This window comes from Rhineura floridana, chromosome 20 (assembly GCF_030035675.1).
Source record: "Rhineura floridana isolate rRhiFlo1 chromosome 20, rRhiFlo1.hap2, whole genome shotgun sequence".
Taxonomy (NCBI): domain Eukaryota; kingdom Metazoa; phylum Chordata; class Lepidosauria; order Squamata; family Rhineuridae; genus Rhineura; species Rhineura floridana.
In genome coordinates, this window is record NC_084499.1 from 4,264,624 (window position 1) to 4,286,304 (window position 21,681).

The window sequence follows — 21,681 nt, forward strand, 5'->3', positions numbered from 1 at the left end:
TCTCCGGAAAACCATCAGGGAGGGAGCAGAGCGGACTTCTTGTGGTAGGGTGTTCCAAAGCTTGGGGGTCACAGCTGAAAAAGCTCTCTCCCACGTCAGATGCAGTCAAATGTTTTTGTTTGCTGCCCTGGGCACTTTCTTGGAGGAAGGACGGGATATAAATTCAATAAACGAACAAACAAATAACTGACCAATTTTTGGATTTTTTGGAACTCAGAAAGTTTTATGCAAGTCTTACGAGGGCAAGCGTGGCCAGGGATGATGGGAGTTATAGCCAAAGGTTTCCTACGCTGGCCTTAGGCCACACCCCCTTGAAGTTCATGCCTGTATGCATGAAGACTAGGCGCTATGCTTTTTTTTTTTAAAGGATATACAAATATAGATATAACTGGCATGTAAATGGACTCAGCTTTGCTAAGGATGCCCCAGCTGAGCATGCTACTTGCTTGCGGGTCAGGCGAAGCGCTTGTCAAGTTGCTATACTGACAAGAGAAGTTTCGTTTGGGTGGGCTTCTCTCTCCCCCCCACCCGTCTTTGCATGGAGAGTGAATGCAGGCGGGTGCCTGCCTGGAGACTGGGAATGCACTAACCTTGCCTGCAGGAACCCACCCTAACGTCAGTGCATGGCTCCGGGGGAGATGGGCTCGCTGCTGCTGCTGCAGATGCTGCTGCTGGAGGTTGCCTGCTAAACAATCCCTTTGCATGTCTGGGTCTGAGGTAGTGGCCCTCCGCCCCCAGGGTGCTTGCTGCTGGTCCCTTCCCGTGGTCTCCCTGCATGCTAGTGCTTGCTCTGCTGCCCCTTGTTTTAACTTCTCCATTTGTAGGCCACAACTAACCTGTATAGCCCCCAGGGTCTGGTTCTGACCAGTGCATCCTCCATGGGCTGGCCACAACTTCCTACTGTGAAGAATCTGCTGGGAATGTGGCAGGCAGCTCCTGTCAGAGCCTGGCGCCCTCACCCGCACGCTCCTCCCTGCTCCATGAACGAGATGGCTTTCAGCTGCAGTCTGCTTGCCCAGTGCCAGGGTGGGGCAGAGGCTTTCTTAAACTGCTCTCTAATACACACCATCTCTGATACAGCCCATTGCAAGGAGTCAGGGCTCAGAATCCACCCAATTACCTGCTTACAAACCTCTTCCTCTGCGTTTCCCTCTGGGAAGGTAGCGGTGGCTTGCTTGGCTGGTGCCTTCACTGCGGAGCCTGCACACAGCTGTTTTTAGCAAGGCTCATGCTAACCTCATGTCCCCAATACAGTTCTGTGAGTAAGCTCTGAGTTGCTTTTCCTGTACTGTACTTTTGTAAGTCGCCTTGAGTTCCATTTTGGAAAAAAGCAACTAATAAATTATTATTATTAATAATAATACTGCAGTGGAAAAGTTCTGCTGGAAAGTGCCCTGGCTCAGGGCACATGAACTCTCTCCTTGGGCGAGGACCAGCCATTCACAAAGTGCACCTATTGCGAGATTAGATTTCTTCCTGCTGGTCAGGGAGAGGCTTGTCTTGCACTGCCGTCTGTGGTTTCCTCCAATTGGGGAGTGCCCTCATACGGTGAATTGCCCTGAGGGAGCCCTCTTGCTTCTCCAGGGCAAGGAAGACACCATGCGCCTGCTCCTGGGCAGTCTGACATTTAGGGGTCTAGCCATCCACACTGGGTATAGATCGGACCAGAAGCTGCTAGCATGTTTGTATTGGCAGGGATTGCAGCTGACTAATGCCTGGCTGTGCCGTCAGCGAGGCAGGGCACAACTCGGCACTGTAGTGCTTGCTTCCTTTAGCCAGAAATCCAACCTCCCTCTCTGTATTCCTTAAATGAAGCCCCGTGGGAGATTATTGACATTTGCTCCCTTGGCTGATTTTTAACACGGACTTGGGGTCAGGATGCGCCCCTCGCCTTCTAGTACAACACAGCGGCAAGTAGCTCCCCTCCCCACAAGACTCATCCTTTCTCTGTTAATTTCTCTTGCAGAGGGGGACTCCTGGTGCGCTCTTCCCATTCCCATTAATTGAAGTAGCAGTACCAGTAGCCTGCGGGTGCTTGATGCTACTCATTATAATCCTCGTCCTTATGATTCTCACGGCCCGGAAGAGGCGCCAGTCTGAGGGGACCTACAGCCCAAGCCGACAGGAGGTGGCGGGAGCCCGCCTGGAGATGGACAGCGTGCTAAAGGTGCCGCCGGAGGAGCGTTTAATATAGGCCTTGCCCTAGAGAGGCAAAGTGGTGCCTTTGAAAGGCCTGTGCTGAGACGCTGGGCTCGCCCCAGGCCATGCGCTCCTTGCCCATCTCACCCGGCTCCTTCGGGGCCACCGAGCGCAGTGGAAACACACCCACGAGTGGCTGGGCCACAGGTGTGCCTGGGAGCGGCTGAGGCTCCCCAACCCACCTCTGCCTCAGCTGTTGGCAGCAGCTCAGCACCCCCTTCGAGCCTGCCTGCCCCATTCACCCACCTGCCCTCCCTTGTAACAGCCGGTTCTAACAGGCAGAACTGCAGGCTGCCTCTCTGCCCGATTGCACGGAGGGGTAGAGCTTGCCCAAGCCCCAGCTGCCCCCCCAACCAACCAGCAACAGCAACCCTGCCTCCTGTGTTATCGAGGTGGCTGAATGGGGGGGAGATGTTTGGAAACCACTGAAAGTATTTGCACAAACTAAATGGATTTCATAAGATAGCCCCCTCTGGGCTGGACTGTTATGACACTCCTGCTTGCTGTTTTGGATGTGAGTGTGTGTGAGTTCAGTTCTTCTAGCCCAGTGCTGTGGGAGGAAGGTCACGGGAGACAGCTTCATGGCCCCTTAAGGAGTCAGGAGTGACAGCCCGAGAGTGGTCGGAAAGCAGTAACTGGGCCTGCTTGTTGACGTGGGGTGTGCGCTCTTTCTCTCTCGCCCCATCCCACTTGAGAATGAGACCTGTTACGAGACGCTTTGCCATGCACTGCCAACCCAAGGGGTACCCACAAGACTACTCGGTTGACTTCCTGGCGGTGGATCTGCACGTGCAAACCTTGTGCAGCGATTGCAGAGTTCCCACTTGTCTGAAATGCTGCTGCGTCTTGTTCCACCGCAGCGACCAGCTTGGGCCCATGTCAGCAGCTCCACGCTGGTAGGTGCCGTGGGAGCAGCAGGGGCTGCGGCACTTGCCACTGTCTTTGGCATCTCCCTTGTGGCCGTGAAAAAGAGGAAGGCCACTCAAGGAACCTGCCGCCCAAGGCGGCAGGAGAAGGATGGGGCTCGAGTGGAGATGTGGAACGTGATCAAGCTGCCCCCACTGGAGCGGCTGATCTGAACACCAGCAACAACGGAGGGCTGTGTCCGTGAACCCAAGTGGCAAAGACTCAATTCTCTCTCTCCATGGTGCTTCCCCGATGCAGTTTCATCTGGCTGCTCCTTGCGGCGTAGCCAGCAGGCAAGAGTTGCTCCATTGGGCCTTTTCTGCTAGGATGACACACACTCAGGGACTATAGCAAGGCAGCAGCCGAGGGACACAGAGGGAACGTTTCAGGAGTCGAAGGCCTGCTGTCTGCCTGTCCAAAAGCATGTTCTGGTGCCTGCACTTTTTGTCTGTTTACAGGGGGAAACTGAGCCCAACCCGAGGCGGGGAAACTCAGCACAAACTTTGCGTTGGCCATTAGTCAGACAGTGGCTGGGAGACAAAACAGAGTTGGACAGCGGCATAAGCGTCGTTGTGCTTGATTGACTCGGACAGCCTGCATGGCTCCAAACTCCACGGATCAACAGAGCCTTCCCCTTGCAAGGATAGAACACCGCACATCCCTCCCAGTCGACCGCAACTGGTTGCCAAGGATGAACCACAATGCGGTGACCTAAAGTGCCTAGTGAAAAAGTTACCTGAGGCAGTATTAGATGAATGAGAAGCCCACTCGGGGCCCCTCACTGCCCCCTTCTAGAGACAGCTGCAATTTTGTGTGCACAAAGAGTCCCTAACCAAGAACATTCTCTCGCCTCAGGATCACAATGCGGCTACTTTGCAAAGCTCCTTCTTCAAAAGTGGTTTCAGGCTGTCTGCACCAAAATGTGACTCCTGTCGGCTTGGCTGATTTCCAGCTTATCCTAGTCATGGCCTTGTTCCTACACGCAGCATATTTCCTAGCTTGAGGTTTATTGGTTGTGTCCGAGAACAGTTACAAGCTAAAGGGTAATAAAAACAGCTATAGGTATGTGCAATAATCAGCCACAGATACTGTTAAAAATTGACTGTGTGACATCTTGCTTGCAGGATAGTAAAGCAGTTAAGGCGGGGCTGCTCTTGGACTGCAGCGCCCATCCTCTCTGACTTTTGGCTATGGGGCTAACGGGAGCTAGAAACCCGGCAACAGCGAGGGCCACAGGATCCCCATCAATGGCATCCTAAATGAGGGTGCTGTTGCTTGCATGGACAGAGGCACTGGGCAAGAGTTGGGGAGTCCTCACAGTGGAGGAGGAGGGGCAGACAGTGGCCAGGCTGAGCGGCACAACCATCTCTCCTAGGAAAGAGGCGGCTGGCCGGCCAATGTGCCATCAAGGCAGGGATCCTTCCTGGCCCTACATTGGAAGTGCCAGGGATTGGATGGGAGGCCTTCTCCAAGGAAAGCATGTGCTGTACCAGTGAGCTACAGCCTTTTCCTCTCCACCTTCTGTACCTGTGGAATGTGGGGAAGAACACAGCCTGCAGCATTAGCCATTTGCTGTATGTTTAGGGACACTCAGAGAGGGGGTAGAGCCATGCTCTAACTCGGCACCCCCTAGCAGCTGGGGGGAGACTGAATGAGGCAGCCTTCCCGGATTAGACTAACCAGTTGCCCAGAGCAGAGAAATGACTCGGTATTCGCTTCTGATGTCTGTTGGGTACAGAAGATGTAGGCGCACCGCTCCCCTTCTTGTCGTTACCACCAGTTGGCCCAAAGAACCAGTGGTTAGAGCTGGCGGTCAACGGACTCCCCCCCACCCTCTTGTTATGTGCTGGCTCCTCTTCCTGCACCATGTGCTGGAGACAACATGAACACCTGCATGAGTATGGCCAACTGTGGCCTAAAATCATTAGCGTTTTCAGTGCAATTATTACCAACAGGAGTGAGAAATATTTTAGCAAACACTATCTGCTCCCAGCACCAAAGCCCGGCTTAATAAGGGGAGGTGTGAATTCCCACAGACTGTTGCAGGGAGGGAGTCCCCAGCTGCCTCACTGCTGCTCACAAGTATATAATTTGTACTTCCCTTTTGTAAATATTTTGGAAATAACTAACTGTGCAAAAGGGAATGGATTCGACAACAAGAGGCTGGTCCTGTGCACCACCCTCTTGGTGGAGTGAGCCACGACATCCCTCCCACAACATTTTGGAAGGGCCATAGAGCATTCCCTGCAGGTGAAGGCTTATTGTGGCAGGGCTAGATCCCCAGAGAGCGAAAGGGCCAGGCCCAGGGAGAGGGAAGCCAGCCAGATTGGGATGGGATGGAGCCAGAAAAGTCATGCCTGCCAGAGGGGAGTTCCACGCCCAGCACTAGCAGGATCCCAGTGCTCCTGCTAATTAGGAGTTTGCTTCTGTTGGACTCAGACGGACGTTCCCACCCCACCCCCTCTCCTCAATGGGTCTGCTGCTACAATCACAAAGCATTACGAAGCAGAGGGAATCTAGCCCCCTCTGTGAGCCTTAGGGGAGGAGCAGCACCTCATCGTGTCAGGCCTCGTCCAATGGGCCTGGTCCAAGCAATCTCCACTGGGACTGTGGGAGTCCATCCATTAAAACAAAGGCAGGTAAGGTCAAGTGTGCCACACGCGCACGGCCCAGTGGCTGCTCCATGCAAGGAGGCTGATGGGGAATGGTCAGGCCCGACGTTTGCTGGCCCAGCTCCCCTCCCAGAGGGCCCTTCATGTACTGGCTGGCAGATAGGCAGTAGCCCGCACCGTTCGGCATCTGCCAATGCCACGATAAACGCAGGTGGAAGGGAACAGGGCCTTGCTAGAGGCTGCCTGCAAAGGAGAGCTGTGGCAAGCAAGCCAAGCTGCAATGCGGTAAGGGGATGCAGAGTATTTCCTCTCCTAAAAGATCTAGTCTTGGAGGGAAAAGTCCCAACCCTTCCCCTTGAGCATAATGCAGCATCCACACAGCCAGTGCCTCTGGAACGGCATTGTCTTGTCCATGCGACTCAAGAGTCCCCGAGGCCTCACAAGGGGAGGAAGCAAGTTGCTGGGTCAGGCGGCAGAAACTCATAGATTCTAGTGGGTCACAACCAGGGCTGTGGCGTCGGTATGTCAAACCTTCGGCTCCGACTCCTCTATTTTTCTACTATCCGACTCCTTCATAAATGGCAAATGTATATTAATTTTTCTACTGACTCTGACTCCTTCATAAATGGCAAATGTATATTAATGTATTAATATTAATAAATTAATATTAAAATATTAATTTTATTTTGATGTTGGAGTCAGTACATTTCTACCGACTCCGACTCCACCCAAAATTGCTTCCGACTCCACAGCCCTGGCACAACTGAGGAAGCAGATTAAGAATCATAACCTCCATCCTGTAGATCCCAAATTCTGGTAGCCAACAGGGAGTGTGGTGCTTTTGGCCAACAATTGAGACACTTGCTGTGAGGGGATCATGGGAGAGCCACGTGTCTCCCCTGGCTCCTGTGTCCACCTCCCAAGGGAGGCATGCCTCATAGCTGGGTGATCATGGCTTTAACGACCCCCCACCCACCCACCCGTCTTATTGCTGTCTTTGGTACAGCAACAAGCCTTGTGTTTACCAACACTTGGCAAGTCTCCAGGAGGTGGCAATGAGACACATTCCCCAAACTAATCATGCCAGAGAAGCCCAGTTTTACTGATCATACCGCATGCCAAAACGGGTTTGTGAACCAGCCTTTGAAGAAATAGCTCTTATGGATCCTTGCCTGGGGTCCCTCAGCTTTTAAAGATTACAGTTTTAAAGATTTGCATCTTACAGTTCTGAGTGCCACAAAGGCACACCCTTGCCACAGATACCAACCAGTGTTTTTAGCCTCTGCTGTTTAATTTATGGATGTTTTTGTTTCCCGCTGTGAACTTAACTTACTTTTGGTATTTAATTTTGGATATATTTTTTCACAAAAATTATTTGCTACAGATTATGACATTCCTTTTTAAAAAAAACAGGCTGGTGATTGTTGTAATTAAAATTTGCATCTATTTCTACAGCTTAAACTATTCCACAAAGAAATGTATTTACAATAAAAAAAGTAATGGAAGTATGTAGAGGCTCTTGAAACCCACCTAGGGTAAACACTGGCTCCTTCGCTACTTAGGGATGTGTTCAGTTACAACAATGCAAATGCTTCTAGGAGAAGGGGTGAGGGCAAAGGCAACCTCTGCTGCTCAGTTGAGTAGGTTACACTGTTTTCTAAGCAAAGTATTGCTGAAAGTTTCTCCTTAACCAATTGAAATGTTTATGAACATACTATGGCATCAAATCAGCTCAGCCAATGGCTGGAGGTGAACTACATCCAACTTTTATCTTGTTCTGATATACTCTGCAGACAAGATGCCGAGCAGTGAATTCAGAATTTCTATCTTAGTCAGTAATTAAGGACATAAATTCCAGATGTCTTTCCTATATACAGCATCTCTTGAGGTCACATCGCACGTGATGATGCTACATTTTACAGGTCACAAATATGGCCAGGTCACCGGAAGACTGGTGATGAAATACATATTTCTGACAGTATGGAGGGAGAAGCTACTATTTCTAATGTGACAATGATGTCAATATTCCCTCCTGAATGATTCTGAAGTATTTTTATACACCTCAATGGTTCTGTTACAGGGTTGAGGAATCTTTTTCAGTAATCGGAGAACCGCATTCACTTGTTGGTCACCTTCCAGAGCCAAAAGTGGGCAGAGCAACACATGTCACCCCTACCCTTTGTACAGTAAGCTACATTCAAACCATGCAAGAAACTGCTTCTTGCAGAGAGCTCTCCATTCTCCATCCAAGCAACCAAGAGGCATTCTCTGAGTTCAAGGACACATCTCAGCCATGCAAAAGCATTCAAGGAAGGGGTGGGGCAGGAATGGGGTGGAGCGTTGTCTGGGGAGAGTCTGAAGGACTCAACAGAGGGGCCTGAAAGGCCGCATTTGGTATGAGGGTTGGAAGTCCCCCGGTCCAGGTTCTGTCACCTACAAATATTGCTCTCTCTTACTGCTAGTGATAAGGTTTTGGCCTGATTGTATTGCTAGTGTACGTTCAGTTCAAATACTTGATTGTTGTTGGAAAGTAATATTTACAAAGAAAAGTGTATCCTGGTTTTTTTTAAAGTTTTGAGTTTGTTTTATGTAACACATTTATAAACTGCTTAATCATTCACATTTCTAATGCAAATATCATATATGGACAAAAATAGCATTTGTGGGTTACCTGCACAGTATGCAACATCCAGTGGCCAGGAGATAGCTCCATGTCATCGGGGAGAGATGGGGTCTGCTACAGGGCCCAGGCTGGGCCTCTAAAGTGCCTCATTGAATTCATTCAACTTATCAGTTTGGGGAAGGGCCACAGTTCAGTGGCAGAGCATCTGTCTTGCAAGCAGACGGTCCCAGGTTCAATCCGCAGGTGGCATCTCCAGGTAGGGCTAGGAGAGAATCCTGCCTGAAATCCTGAAGAGGTGCTGCCAGTCAGTGTAGACGATACTGAGCTAGATGGACCAATGGTCTGACTCAAAGCCGCTTCCTGCATTCCTTTATCCTTCCTCTTGTGGTCAGAGAATTTATGCCAAGTGCTGAACCCTCCCCTTCCCAAACAACACCCTGTTTGCTGCTTTACAACACTGAGGTCACTGGGAAGTTCCCTCCTTTGCTTTTGTTAGTATCTCAAAACTGGGTTTCCTCTGGTATTTCAGCCCCAGGAAAAAACCCTGACAATAGGAGGTGAATGCCTGTGGTTAAATTTCAGGTAACAGGTAAAATATCACGCATGGGATGCAAAACAGGCAAAGCAACCCCTCCCTTTCCTCTCTTGACAGGTGGGGAACAGGAATGCAGAAACTGCGGTGTGTCATAAAAGACTGAGCTGCACATGCATTGGCAGATTGGGCAATGGGTGTCTTTGGACTTCCAAAGGGGAAAATTGTACTTGCTGTTCATTCCTTAGGAAGGATGGCGGGGGAGTCAGGGTGTGACAAGGACTTTCCAAAAGGAGAACCCTCTCTTGTGTCCATACGGCATCCGGTGGACAAAGCTCCTTTTTCGGCCTCCTCTCGTGCAACAGCAGAGCATCTGCCATCTGGATTTCCTGAGCTGAAGTATTGGATTCTGTTTACAAGTCCAATGGTAAAAAAGGCAAACGGACAGAATTTGTATAACTGAGATCATATACAGCAGGTGTGGGAAAACGTTTCCAGCCCGAGGGCTGCATTCCCTCATGGCCAGTGCTGGGAGGGTCCGGAGGCAAAGGTGAGCAGGGCAACCAATGTGCATTTTGCTTTACAGCAAGGCTAGCTTCAACATACACTCACACACACCTCTCTCCCCCCCATCCAGGCAAACCAAGGAACTCTATCAGAGCTCAAGGACATTCTAGCTAGGCAAAAACACTCGATGATATGCAATAGGACTGCCGCCTGGGGAGAATCCCAAGGGCCAAATAAAGAGGCCTGGAAGGTCACATTTGGCCCCAAGGCCTGAGGATTCCCCATCTCTGATATACAGGGATAAAAGTGACTGCAAATGGGATATGCACATGATGAACAGCGGACAGTCCTATACCCTGCTCCGCACCCATAACTAGCAAAGCTAGTCTGGGATGAAGCATGGGTCCAGCTGCTGTCTGAAGAACATCAAACGCTACTTTCCAGAGGTCCAACTTGGCCAGCATCCTAACCGTGGCCAGCCAGAGGTGCCTCTGGGCATTCACAAGTAAGAACGGAAGACCAATGTCAGCCCCTGATGGTATGAAGCAGACCAACACATTCCCCATTTGGTGGACTTTAAATATTTTACTATTCAGAACTAGGCAATATCAAAAACATCTTTTTTCCCCCAGCAAAAAAAAAGAGAGAGTACAAAGAGAATGCCTTGTAAAAGCAACAGTACTTGACAGAAGTGTGGTGACACGGTGCCAAGAGATGTCCCCTGACAGTCAGCGTCTGAAGGAATCAAAGAAGTTCTCGCAGTGGTACAAGCTCAAGCGTGGAGACAGAAGCCAAAATAACACTTCAGCAGCAGGAAGAAAACTGCAAGAAACAAGAACACACTGGAAAGAAAATGAGGTGGCAAGGACTAGCCTCTCACGAGTGTGCAGGGTGGTTTCTTGCGCCTACGGATTGATGGTAAGGCCAATTACTGCCCCCAAAAGATTTTTAATTAAATTTAGCCAAACATTTTTAAAACTCCAAAACTTAAGTGACCAAATGAATCAGATTGCTATACTAACTGTCAACATCTCCAGGGAGGCCACATAATTGTTTGTGGCTTTCTTGTGATGATCCAACTGACTTCAGCGGTGCATTCTTTGTCCCAAACGGAGTCTGGCCGGGGAGGCAGGATTCAGACTAGCTTCTTCAGTCTCTTACACAGCTTCCCCAACTGGGTGCACTCCAGATGTTTTGGACTATGACTTCCATCAGCCCCAGCATTACATGGCTGTGCTGGCTGGGGCATGGTGTGCTCCAGGTTGGGGAAGGATGCCCTTTTACTTAAGAACAGTTCACATCCAGATCTAAAACATGCTCTGAAGAACCCGCACTTGTCACCCTGCGGTTTACAGTTCTGTCCTTGGGGCACGATGATGCCACTTCACCACATACAAGAACCCTTTATACCTTGGGTCTGCCTCTGTGGTAATAAAATAAAGTACTATTACATCTACTCGCAGTACTGCCACCTAGTAACACTTTTTAGTATATATGTATATATTATATATAATAATATTCACACACAGTTATATAAGAGTTTGGGGACCCATGATAGGGACATCATGTGTCTTGCTCTAAAAAAGGTCCACTGCTGGTGACTGGCCCTCTCCCCATCAAGCAGTGTGGTGCCCTCTGCAATGAATACTGAACCTGGGATGTGAACAGGGGTCCTTTGCGAGGTGTGGCCCTCTGTTGTGTGCAAAGTTTGGAGGGCGGGACTGGACAAGGAGTTCAAAGAGCCACACATTCACTAAATGAAAAATGCACCTGGAATGAGAAAGAAGCTATTAAGAAAAAGACTTGGTACAAAAGCCCAGTGGCTCAGTCAGCCCAAGTGCAGGGCCTGTGCATTGTGCGCTTACATGTGAAAGCAAAATGTGACTTGTGGTCTGTGAAAACACAAGAGAAACTCCAAGTTCAATATTGATCGGGTTGGGAAGGAAGTGAATCCTCATGATTAGGGGGTGTGCGGGGGGGAAAGAGTAGGTCTGGGTTGCAGGAATGCAAAGGCCTGGGAGAACAAACTGAGGACTCTCCAGTTCAGTAGTTACTTGAGTCAATTTGGAAGAGTAGGAAGATGCCTCACATTCCCGCAAATGGTCTTTCTGGCTAATTGGAAGGCCAAAAGCTGATGGGCAACTATAGGAAGGGAGCCAGTGACGGTTCCATGGGAATATCAACCCCCACCCCGGTCTTGTAACAGTGTTTGCTCAGGACATCCTGCCCGCAACACAGGCGCTCAGGCCGGCTCACCTTTCTCTTTGTGTTATGCCCTGGCTCAACACACAACCTAGAAAGGAATGGAGACCACCGCCCACCAGGAGAGTCACTCAAATGTTTCCCACTGCTTCCTCAGCTGTTCTACCTTACCTGGCATGGTGGAAACCTCTTGCTTGGTCTTATTTAACAAGTCTTCAAAGGGGTCTTTAGTTGCCTGAGGTTTGGAAGGGTGTAACGCTGACTCTACAACTTTGGCCTTGGGGGGAACCAGTGGGAGGTCCATGGGTCTTGCAGCCCGCCTCGCCTTGGCCTCTGCCTTCGAGGCAGAATGAGCCAGGGGCAATGTCCGGATTTTAGAAGGGCCACAAAGCGGTGCCGGCTGTGGGGCATTGCTCTGGGAAGGGAGCTGGCTTTGCCGTGGGGTCGCTGGAGCCTGGGCAAAGAGGTTGGGCATAGAGAGGGTCAGGGGGTTTGGGGGAGGCCTCTGGGGCTGGTAGAGGCTGGAATTAGAGGCGATGATGCTGGAGCTGTAAGCGTGGCCTAGGGAAGGAGGGAAAGGGCCGCCAGGAGGCCTGGCCAGGGACAGTGGCAGGGGTGCTGGCGCTGCCGGCACAAAGGGGTTCAGAGAGGCCTGCACAAACGGTGCCACGGAGGGAGGATAGCCCAGGGGCCGACCAAACGGTGCCGACATGGGTGGCATGAGGTCACGTGCCGTTGAGGGGAAGCCAGCTGCGGAGCTGGGAGATGCAGACCGTAGCAAGCTGCTGGTGCTCGACTGAAAGCCAGCCTCTCGAGAGCTCCCTGCTTTCAAAGGGTCTAGGAGGGCAAGGAGGAAGTCGCTGTCACTGCTTGCCCCCTCCAGGCTGACTTTGACTGGCTGGAGCAGTTCAGATGCGTTGCCTGTGCTGGACAAGAGCTGGTGCTGGTGAGCGGCAAAACCAGGAGGCTTCCCGAATTCTGGGTCCAGAGAGATGTTTCTGCCTGCAAAAGCATCCTGCAGGAGCTCTGAGGCCAGGTCGCTATGTCCTGCAAGGCAGGCGGCGGGTTCAGGTGGCGCCTGTTGCTTGGCAAGTCTGGGTGCAGGCGGTGGGGGAACAATGCCCAGCTCTGGCGTCTTCCTGCCCTGCGGTCGCGGGATGGTAATGCTCCCTTGAGTGACAAGGGAGCTCCCAACCTCCTTCTCAGGGAGATCCAGGATGCTGTCTCTGCTCCGGGGCCTCCAGGGGACTGCGGGCATGTTCTCAAGAGGAGTCAAGGGCCTCTCCGGGGAGCTCTGGGAATATTTGGTGGGAATAGCCATGTCGTCATGGCCCAGGCCCCATAGCTGCTTGTAGGGGTGAGGAAACTTCGTCCCTGGGGCAACCCAGCTCTTTTCAGAAAAACCAGGGTCCATCCGCTGTCAGAAAGCACACAGCAAGTCAATGCATTACCCCCCCATGAGGCCTCCAGTGCTTCCCACCCGTCCCACGGAGCCTCCTGCTGTGATGCACCTTTGCCTGGAATGGAAACCCTCTCTACCGAACAAGCTCTGTCTCCTTCCTCCTCAAGACCCACTTAGGCAAAGTTTTTCTTGGACCACCCTTCACATTACGTTCTACCTGGTGAACCACCAACCACCTCTCCCAATCTGCTGTTCATCTGACTTATACGGGAAGCTTCCCTTCGCCATTAGGTGGCCTTTGGGCCCCATTCAGTTTCTGAGTCAGTGCCCCTATTCCTCTTCTCATCTCTGCCTCTCTCAGTCCCATATATTGTCCTTTTTTGTTCCCACTGAGCCAAGCACTATACCTGGTAGTCAAAGGTACCCTGCGGGTCCTCTTCATCCTTGGAAATCCTCAAGTCTTCCAAGCTCTTGGCTTGGCTGAGCAGTTGAGGCTGCGGCTGTATCTCCAGGCCTGTGAAAATGCCCTCCAGAAGGCTGATTTCTGCAGGGCTGTCTGGCATGGAGAGGTCAACATGTCCACCATCCCGAGGCCTCCCTGGGTGGATGCCTTCCTCTCCATCTGCACTGTCGGACTCCTTCAGGGCACGGTAAGGCTGAGGCCTGGAGGTCAGAAAAATGTAATAAATTTAATGTGCTACTTCGTAGTAGGAAAAAGCCAGCAGGAATTTGTGGACGCTTTGGTGGGTCCACATGTCCTAAGCATCTCCCAGGCAGGAGTTTGTGCTCTTGCTTTCAAATACAAGAAGACCTGAAAGCACGGCTAGGTTGCCTAGGCTTGCTCCGCTCACAAGTTCCAAAACTGTGGTTGGAAAAACGAACAAAGAATAAGATTTATGCCAGCCAGCAATGGCTGAACACTGATGCCACATGAACTGACACAACTTCACTGTAATTGGTCCAGGCTTGCAGAGTAAAAAAAGACAGCGGCTATGGCAGCTTGGCTCCAGCTGACAAACTACTTTACGAACGGAGACACATACATATTGGAATCAAACCAGTGGAGACTGGAACAGGTCAAGGGCAGTGGGGAGGTGGGGGCACGGAGAGATGGAAAGAATCCAGGTGGCTGCTGCTCTGAATGTAGAGGGGGAAAGGGGGAGATGCAAATCAGTACTGGCCCCCCAAATGGGGGAGACTCAATGAACATCAGGTTTCTGAAGACACGCCTAGACAAATGGAAATCATCCTGGCACCGTTGCTTACATGGCAAATCAACCTGAAAGTGCATATTCAAAGGAAACAGTGAATTGATTGAACTAGGAACTAGGAAACAGTCTCTCTAGATGTGGAGAGGTTCCCAATGACTACTAGCCATGATGGCTCTGCTCTGCCACCTTGATGCAGTATGCTGAAAACCAGTTGCCAGAAGCAGCAGGAGGGGAGAGGGCTCTTGCGCTCAGGTCCTGCTTGCGGGTTTCCCATCAGGGCAACTGGTCGGTCACTGTGAGAACGGGACGCTGGACTGGATGGGCCACTGGCCTGATCCAGAAGGCTCTTATGTTTATTATGCTGAGCAGGGATGATCGCACGGGGACATTGGAACGAGCTACACAGCCCATGACATCAGGAACTCCGTTACTGAACCCACTTGTCTTTATACAGGAAACTGACTGCTCATCACCCATCCTGGCATGGCGCGGCCACTGACTCTGCTCTCCCTGAGACTCAGTGCATCCGCTCTCTTATTTATTTATTACATTTATATACTGCCCCATAGCTGAAGCTCTCTGGGCAGTTTACAGCAATTAAAACAATAAAAACAAATATACAAATTGTAAAACACAAAAAACTTTAAAAACAATTTTAAAACACATGCTAAAAATGCCTGGAAGAAGAGTCGCTCCAGCTGACTGAAGGCAAGCCACTCCTGGTGCCTTCCCTGAAGTCAGTATAAATGATTAAACTAGTGTCATCTTATCAAGAAGTACCACGGCCCATTATGGGGGGATGGGGGGCAGAGAGAGAATCTATTCTAGGCTTATTGAGGCACGAGCACCAAACGGCACTGCTCCCTTGGACCTTGGCAAATGGGCCTTGAACACCCTGTGATTTGCATGTCGGCTCCACATGTGAGGGAACGGCAGCACAATGCGCATCCAATTAACACCACAAACTGACATGCATTTCCACGGTGATTGGCGTTTGACTGGCAGCCAGTCTCTCCGTGCCCTTTAAAGAAGGCTTTAGATTGAGGAAAACACTGGTGAGGCACCAGGAAACAGCAGCAATGCGAGGGAGTCCTCGTCTCTCTCTCTCTGGCACCTTGATAAACTGCACCCTGCAAACTTATTAGCACAGGGTGGCTTGTTCCATCGCCCATTAGAGAAGGAAACACTGGTTGCTCAGATGCAGTGGCTCCCTCATTACCATGGGGCGCAATGGAGCTGTTTGGGGGTGGGGGACTGAAGGCTTTGGCCAGCAGCTAAAAACCTGGCCGTAAGGGTATGGCCGGCCCAAGCCTGGCTGGCTACATTGACCAGATCCCTCCTATAACAAACTGACTGGCTCACTTTCCCTCACCTTCTCCCACTACGTGTTTCTTTGTTTTGTCCCCTCAGTTCCCTTCCTCCAGCCCCCTTGATCCCCGGGCCTATCTGCTCTTGCCTCCCCTCCTCCTGCCTCATGCCATTTCCACCTAGAAGACCTCTCGCCCCAAGTGAGCTTGACACAAACACTGTCCAACCCGCTTAGTTATAGGCTCCAAAACACACTGGGTCCACAGGTCTGACTTTTGGCCTTAAAGCGGTAATAGTCCTTGCACAGCACGGTATCCAGGCTGGAGGCAGCAGAATAAGAGCACAGGTCTCTTCAGACAGGTGTGACACAATAACCTATGTTGGGAGTTATGTCCCTGTTGAGTCGCCTTGATCTCTCAGCTGGTTTCAATACCATCTGTCATGCTATCATTCTGGGGAGACTGCCCAAGTTAGGGAGCACTGTTTTTGCAGTGTTCCCATTTCTACTGGGATGGTCACCTCTAGAAGGTGGTGCTTGGAGGATAGTGGGCAGCCCCGTGGAGCCTCCAGCGTGGGATTCCACAGGCGTGATCTTTTCTCCTGTGCTGCTTAACATGTACATGAAACAACTGAGTGGGGTTCATCTGGAGTTTTGGAGAGCGACATCATGAACACGCTGGTGGCACACAACTCTGCTTCTCAAGCAGATACAGTATGGCAGTGGATGGGCTGGACTGGTGCCTGGCCTCAGTAATGGACTGGATGAGAGCCAACATGAAAAATGAAATGGGCTGCTTTCAAGTTGATTCCGACTTATGGCAACCCTCTGAATAGGATTTTCACGGTAAGCAGTATTCAGAGGTGGTTTACCAAGCCCTCCTCTGAGGCTGAGAGGCAGTGACTGGCCCAAGGTCACCCAGTGAGCTTCATGGCTGTGTGGAGATTCGAACCCTGGTCTCCCAGGTCCTAGTCCAATACTCTAACCACTATGCCACACTGGCTCTCAGAGAGCCAACATACTGAAACTCAACCCAGGTAAGACTGAGACACTGTTAGCGGGCGGTTCTTTCTGGATGAGTGGAATCCATCCTGCTTTGGATGGAATCATAGAACCACTGAATAGCAGAGTTGGAAGGAGCCTATAAGGCCATTGGGTCCAACCCCTCCTCAAGTCAGGAATCCAACTTAAAGCATAATGGGCAGGGGTATAGTTACCCAGGGTCTGGGTGTGTGTGTGTTCTCAGACCCCTTACTTTTTTGGGAGCAGGATCCCAATTTCTCCAGCATCCTGTGAGCCAATCACCATGAAAGGGGAGTGTGTCAGCCACTGAGAAGAGTCTTCTAGCATGCTTCCTTCTTACCCGCTGATTGGAGCCAATCAGAGTGAAAGGAGGTGAGTCAGCCACTGAGAAGACTCTTTTTAGCAGCTAAAACTCTCTCCGTTTATGCTAATTAGCTCCTAGGGACTTCTGCTGTTGTGGGAGAAGGCATTCACAAGGACCTCATTCTCAACCTAGCAGCAAAAAAGGGGAGAGTGGCTGTGACGATCATGAAGGGACCCTGCACTTCTGAATTTGCCACTGCACTACTGATAATGGGGTTACACGCCAATTGAAGGAGCAGGTGTGCAGCTTGGGAGGGGACTCTTGGATCCAGCACGCTCATTGGAGGAACGGGTAGCCTCAGTGGCATGGGGTACCTTCTACCAGCCTTGGCTGACAGACCAGCTGTGACCCTATCAGGACATGGATAGCCAGTTGCCTCTGCTCTGGTGGCTTCCAGGACAGACTACAGCAAGGTGTTGTACGAGGAGGTGCCTTTGAAGACAGTTTGGAAACCACCGCTGGTGCAGACAGCAGATGCCAGGTTGCTAACTGGAACAAGAAGATGTGAATTCATAACACCCGCTCTGGCGAGACTGCACTGTCTGCCAGCTAGTTTCTCAGCCCAATTCAAAGGGCTGGTTTTGACCTTTAAAGCTTCATATGCCTTGGGGCCAATATACCTGAAGGACCACTCTTCCGCCTGGGAACCTGCCTGGACCCCGAGATTGTCCGAGGCCCTTCCCTGCATGCCGTCTATGACGGAGGGCCAGGTGGGGTGATGAGAGAAGCAGTCCTCTCTGTGGCTGCTCCCCAGTTATGGAACGTGCCTCTTGGACATCATCTCACTGATAGGCAAAGACGTTTTTCTTTCCCCCCATATGTTAAAACCTGTTTTTAATAATTTTGGGGGGTAATTTTATTATCGTATTTTGTACCGTATATGGCTTCGGAATTTTCTACGCAATATACAAGTTTAATAAATCCAAACCAAGAATGCACAGCAATGAGCAGGTAGCAGCTACCTGGAAGCTCACAAGACACACCAACAAGCACAGCTTAGCACGGCGACAGGCAGGGTTGGAAAGAGGACAGCGAAGCGTGGCAGCCCCTAGCAAAGAGGCGAGAGAGCCTGTGCCCACTCCCACCCCCAAGCACTGTGGGTAAGACAGCCTGGCATGGAGATATGCAGGAGACATGCCCACGCACACGCAAACACACGCGTGACACGTGCTGCAGGAACACCCAAGCGAGGGAAAGACGAATAGGCCAGCAGGGTGTCCCAAGCCTGGAAGGGGAGCGGCTCTGGCTAGTGCAGCAAAGAGCGGAGATATAGACCATTCAAAGGGAGCAGAGAAGAGGAAGCTGTCAGAGAAGGCAGAGCCGGGGTCATCTTCCTGCGGAAACTCATCGCCGGAAGAGTCCTCCGAGAGAAAGACCGTATAGTGGCGGGTAGGCTTTACCAGGCTGAAGGAAACAAGGAGGAGAGAGAGAGAGAGAGGGAGTTACTGAGCCGAACCTGCAGAGGGAAAGGAGAATGAAACAAAAAATGCCAAACGTTTCCAGGTTTCCGAACTGGGCAGCTACATTCAAGGAAGAACACAGCTTATAATATAAGGAGAGGAGAAACTGAGCAAGGAAGATTGCCTTCTAGAACCTCTCTTGGGGAGCTAGCTCCAGGTCAAAGATGGAGGGCCATCAAGGAGCTCTAATGCATGCCGGCTTCCACGCCACCTCCAGGCCCACCCCTGAATGCTGCCCCCGGGGTCAGCTCTGCTTTGATTCCAAGAGGCAAGAGGGCCCAATAATCAACCTAAAAACACAAAGACAGACTTCCAGCAGCAGCCAAGGGAAGACCTCTTTCTCTCCAAGAGACACAGACCCCTGTGGCAGACCCCACCTCTACCAAAACGGGGAAAGGCTAGAGCCTCCGGCATGCAGGGACTGTCAGAGCGCAGGATATACCTTGGGCCCTTCTCCAGAAACATCAGCTGCCCTAGCAGAATTTCCTTGGAAGGAACTCAGTCGGGGGACCACCTACGATTCAGACAACGCCATTTAGAATGGGCAGCGCTTGAGGAGGAGGAGGCGGCTATCAAAAAGAGATGAGCAAAGCCTGCACGTGCCTCAGTTCAGAAATGTACGCTGTTTCTTTTCTTCAAGTATTCTCTATGTAAGGCTGTGAGGAAAGCTAAATGCAGAAACTGCCAGCTTCCATTTCTAACACTGTGGACCCCACCTTAACCACGGAGGTGGCTGCAGGTCACATCTGTGTACAATTTGATTCCTTATGACATTCCTCTACACCAGGAGTTCCCAAACTGCGGCCTGTGGACCACTGGCGGTCTGCAGGCTTCATTCAGGTGGTCTGCAGCATATCTGCATTAAATATCTATATTGATTTAAGTTGTATTTTGAAATAAGTTCATTTGAAAGCCATTTGAAAGAAGCAATGGAAATACAGATAAAAACCACCCAGCACCCAGCACGTGACAATTGCCACAGCAGGCAGAAAAGTCAGGAAGGGGTCCACCAAGACCGTCAGCAATTTTCAAGTGGTCCATAGCGGGAGACGTTTGGGAACCTCTGCTCTACATGATCCCATGAGGAACATCGGAACAAACCAGAGGTGGTTTGCATGTCTGAATCGGGCCCATGAAATCGGGTCGGTGTCAGTCTGTTGGAGATGGTGGCTCAAAGTTTTCTTCTGAAAGACAAGTTGGGTTGTCTTTTCAGCTGTGATGCATTGCTAAAATATTTATTATTATAAAAAATACATTTGCCTTGTCCGTGGATGCTCTGAGCTCTACTTACACACAGACAAGTTTTAGAAAACCACATGCCTGGATGTTTCTGGAGAACGGTTGGAGTGTTCTCACACACAAGAATGTGTAAAGCCCGTGCCATTTCTGAAGTCCGGGGTTGGATTCTCTAGCCACAGACAATAATCCCACTGCAGCGGATCTGAACAGGACAGACAACAGCTAAAGGTATGCTCCACAAGGCTTTTTTTTTTAAAAAGGGGGGCTGGATGTGCATACCACAAAGCTCCCATTCATTGCAATCGGACTTGTGCAAGACATGTTCCTAGGGGAACTGAAACCTCTTTTGAATTTGTTACTCCTCCGTAATGCAACTTTTTTGTTGTAAAAAGCTGTTAACAGCCAACATTTAAAAATATATATATATTTTTTTAAAAAATCCACTTATTTTAGATTCATATCCATTAAAGTTGCACCTGCCTCACCCCACAATTGAAAAAATTTGTGAAATCTGTTGGAAAAAATATATTGTGAATTTGCAACCCAGGGGTCAGGGATGGACAATATTTGTCCTGCTGAGATGAAGGGCTGTATCCACTGCTAGAGTAGCCCCATTAATGGCAGTGGGTCTACTCTGAGTAGAATTTAGTTAGCTACAACCCTAAACAGTCTGAGACTTCCCTCCATCATCAGAACAAAGTGAAGTATATAACTGTGTACGGTTTCCTCTCTTGGCTTATTATTTATATGATGGAACCCAAGAAGCTACATTAACATCAAGGCAACAGTTCTCCAGGGTTGCAGGCAGGGGTCCTTCCAGTCCTATCTGGGGATTTAACTTGGGACCTTCTGCATGCTCTGCCATCAAGCTCCAGTCAGTCCTCTGGTGCCCCCTTTGCAGGGGACTAGACTAAGCTGAGGCAAGTCACATATATCTGCCCCCCAAAAAGCACCACCACGTTGATGCCTAAAAGGCAACCCTGTACAGGTCCGTGGGCGAGTCAAATTCTGTGAAATGCCAACACATGCTAAGCAACAGACTAGTCCACATTTTTCTGAGAAAGCGTATAAACATTTATAAGTTGGGGAAGGAGCTGTACCTCAGCGGTATAGCCTTGCAGGCAGAAGGTCCCAAGCTCAACCCCTGGCATCTCCAGGTAGAGCTGGGAGAGACTCCTGCCTGAAACGCCGGGGAGCTGCTGTCGGTCAGCGTAGAGAACAGTGAGCCAGATGGACCCATGGTCTGACTTCGCTATAAAGCAGCTTCCTCTGCTGCCAGGTGGAGCAGAACTGAATGTCTGCAAACACGGCGCAAGGCTTGGGGGAGCACCTTTTCTGATGCAATGTAAGCCGGTGAGCAGCCCTTGGGAGAACTCCCCCTCTGGATTTGATGAGACTGTAGTTCAAGAAGGGTAGCTTCTCTCACTTTGTTGGGTAACCAAGGGCTGAAGGAGTAAGGCCTGGATAAGTGCTGGATTTCTGAGTGGAGAGGTGCTGGAGCACGTTGGCTGCCCTAGAAAACCTTTTTCCTTATTCAGGACTGTATAGCTAAGACATGCCTAGAGTTAATTCCTCCCTCTGAAGGAGGTATGAAGAAAGGGAATTCTCAACGGCCTCACAAGGCTACTGTTCCCAGGGTGTATTTTGGCTTGGACACACCCACAGCTGGCTATGCCCCTCTATGAAAGAGAGCCCACCTGTGATGAGGTTGAAATGATACTTGAAGACAAGGGAGGAATCAGATGGATGATTTGGAAGCCCTACAAATTAACAAAGGCATGAACGAATCCCCTAAAAGCTACTGCACCAAAACAGTTTGATTTCCCTTCAACAAAGAGCAATCCAAGCCACTGTCGCTGCTGCCGTGCAGCCACCTATCATGGCAACCTGTTTGAAATTTCAGCACCAGAATGGGATTTTGGTTAAAAGCGGAAGGGACGAGCCCTTGAAAATGCCCAAACGTAAATTTTTTATTAGCTTGAGGCAGCCGAATCCGGCGCCAGCCTCTTCCCTCATTAACCCAATTCGGCTCCTCTCTCCTGCCGGCTGCCACCCACCGCTTGCGTGCATTTCACACACAAAGAGCTCTCTGGAA

At 50.5% G+C, this 21,681-nt stretch overlaps 2 protein-coding genes across 7 annotated transcripts in view; one reads left to right on the forward strand and one right to left on the reverse strand.

Annotated features, from left to right (window-relative positions):
- The window catches only part of CRB2 (crumbs cell polarity complex component 2), a 69,005-nt gene extending 60,831 nt beyond the window's left edge, over positions 1-8,174 (forward strand). Inside the window, exon 13 of the mRNA XM_061603955.1 lies at positions 1,967-8,174. Coding sequence (XP_061459939.1) covers positions 1,967-2,194 — 228 coding nt within the window. The 3' untranslated portion in view covers positions 2,195-8,174. The remainder of the gene's footprint in view (positions 1-1,966) is intronic.
- A 1,770-nt stretch (positions 8,175-9,944) lies between these two features.
- The window catches only part of DENND1A (DENN domain containing 1A), a 342,814-nt gene continuing 331,077 nt past the window's right edge, over positions 9,945-21,681 (reverse strand). For 4 of the 6 annotated variants that reach the window (XM_061604516.1, XM_061604517.1, XM_061604515.1 and 1 more), the window contains 3 exons: positions 18,163-18,291; positions 13,391-13,646; positions 9,945-12,998 (listed from right to left, as the gene is read on the reverse strand). In XM_061604516.1, the coding sequence (XP_061460500.1) occupies positions 11,709-12,998; positions 13,391-13,646; positions 18,163-18,291 (1,675 nt within the window). In that variant the 3' untranslated portion in view covers positions 9,945-11,708. The remainder of the gene's footprint in view (positions 12,999-13,390; positions 13,647-18,162; positions 18,292-21,681) is intronic. The other 2 variants (XM_061604519.1, XM_061604520.1) reach the window with 1 other exon arrangement.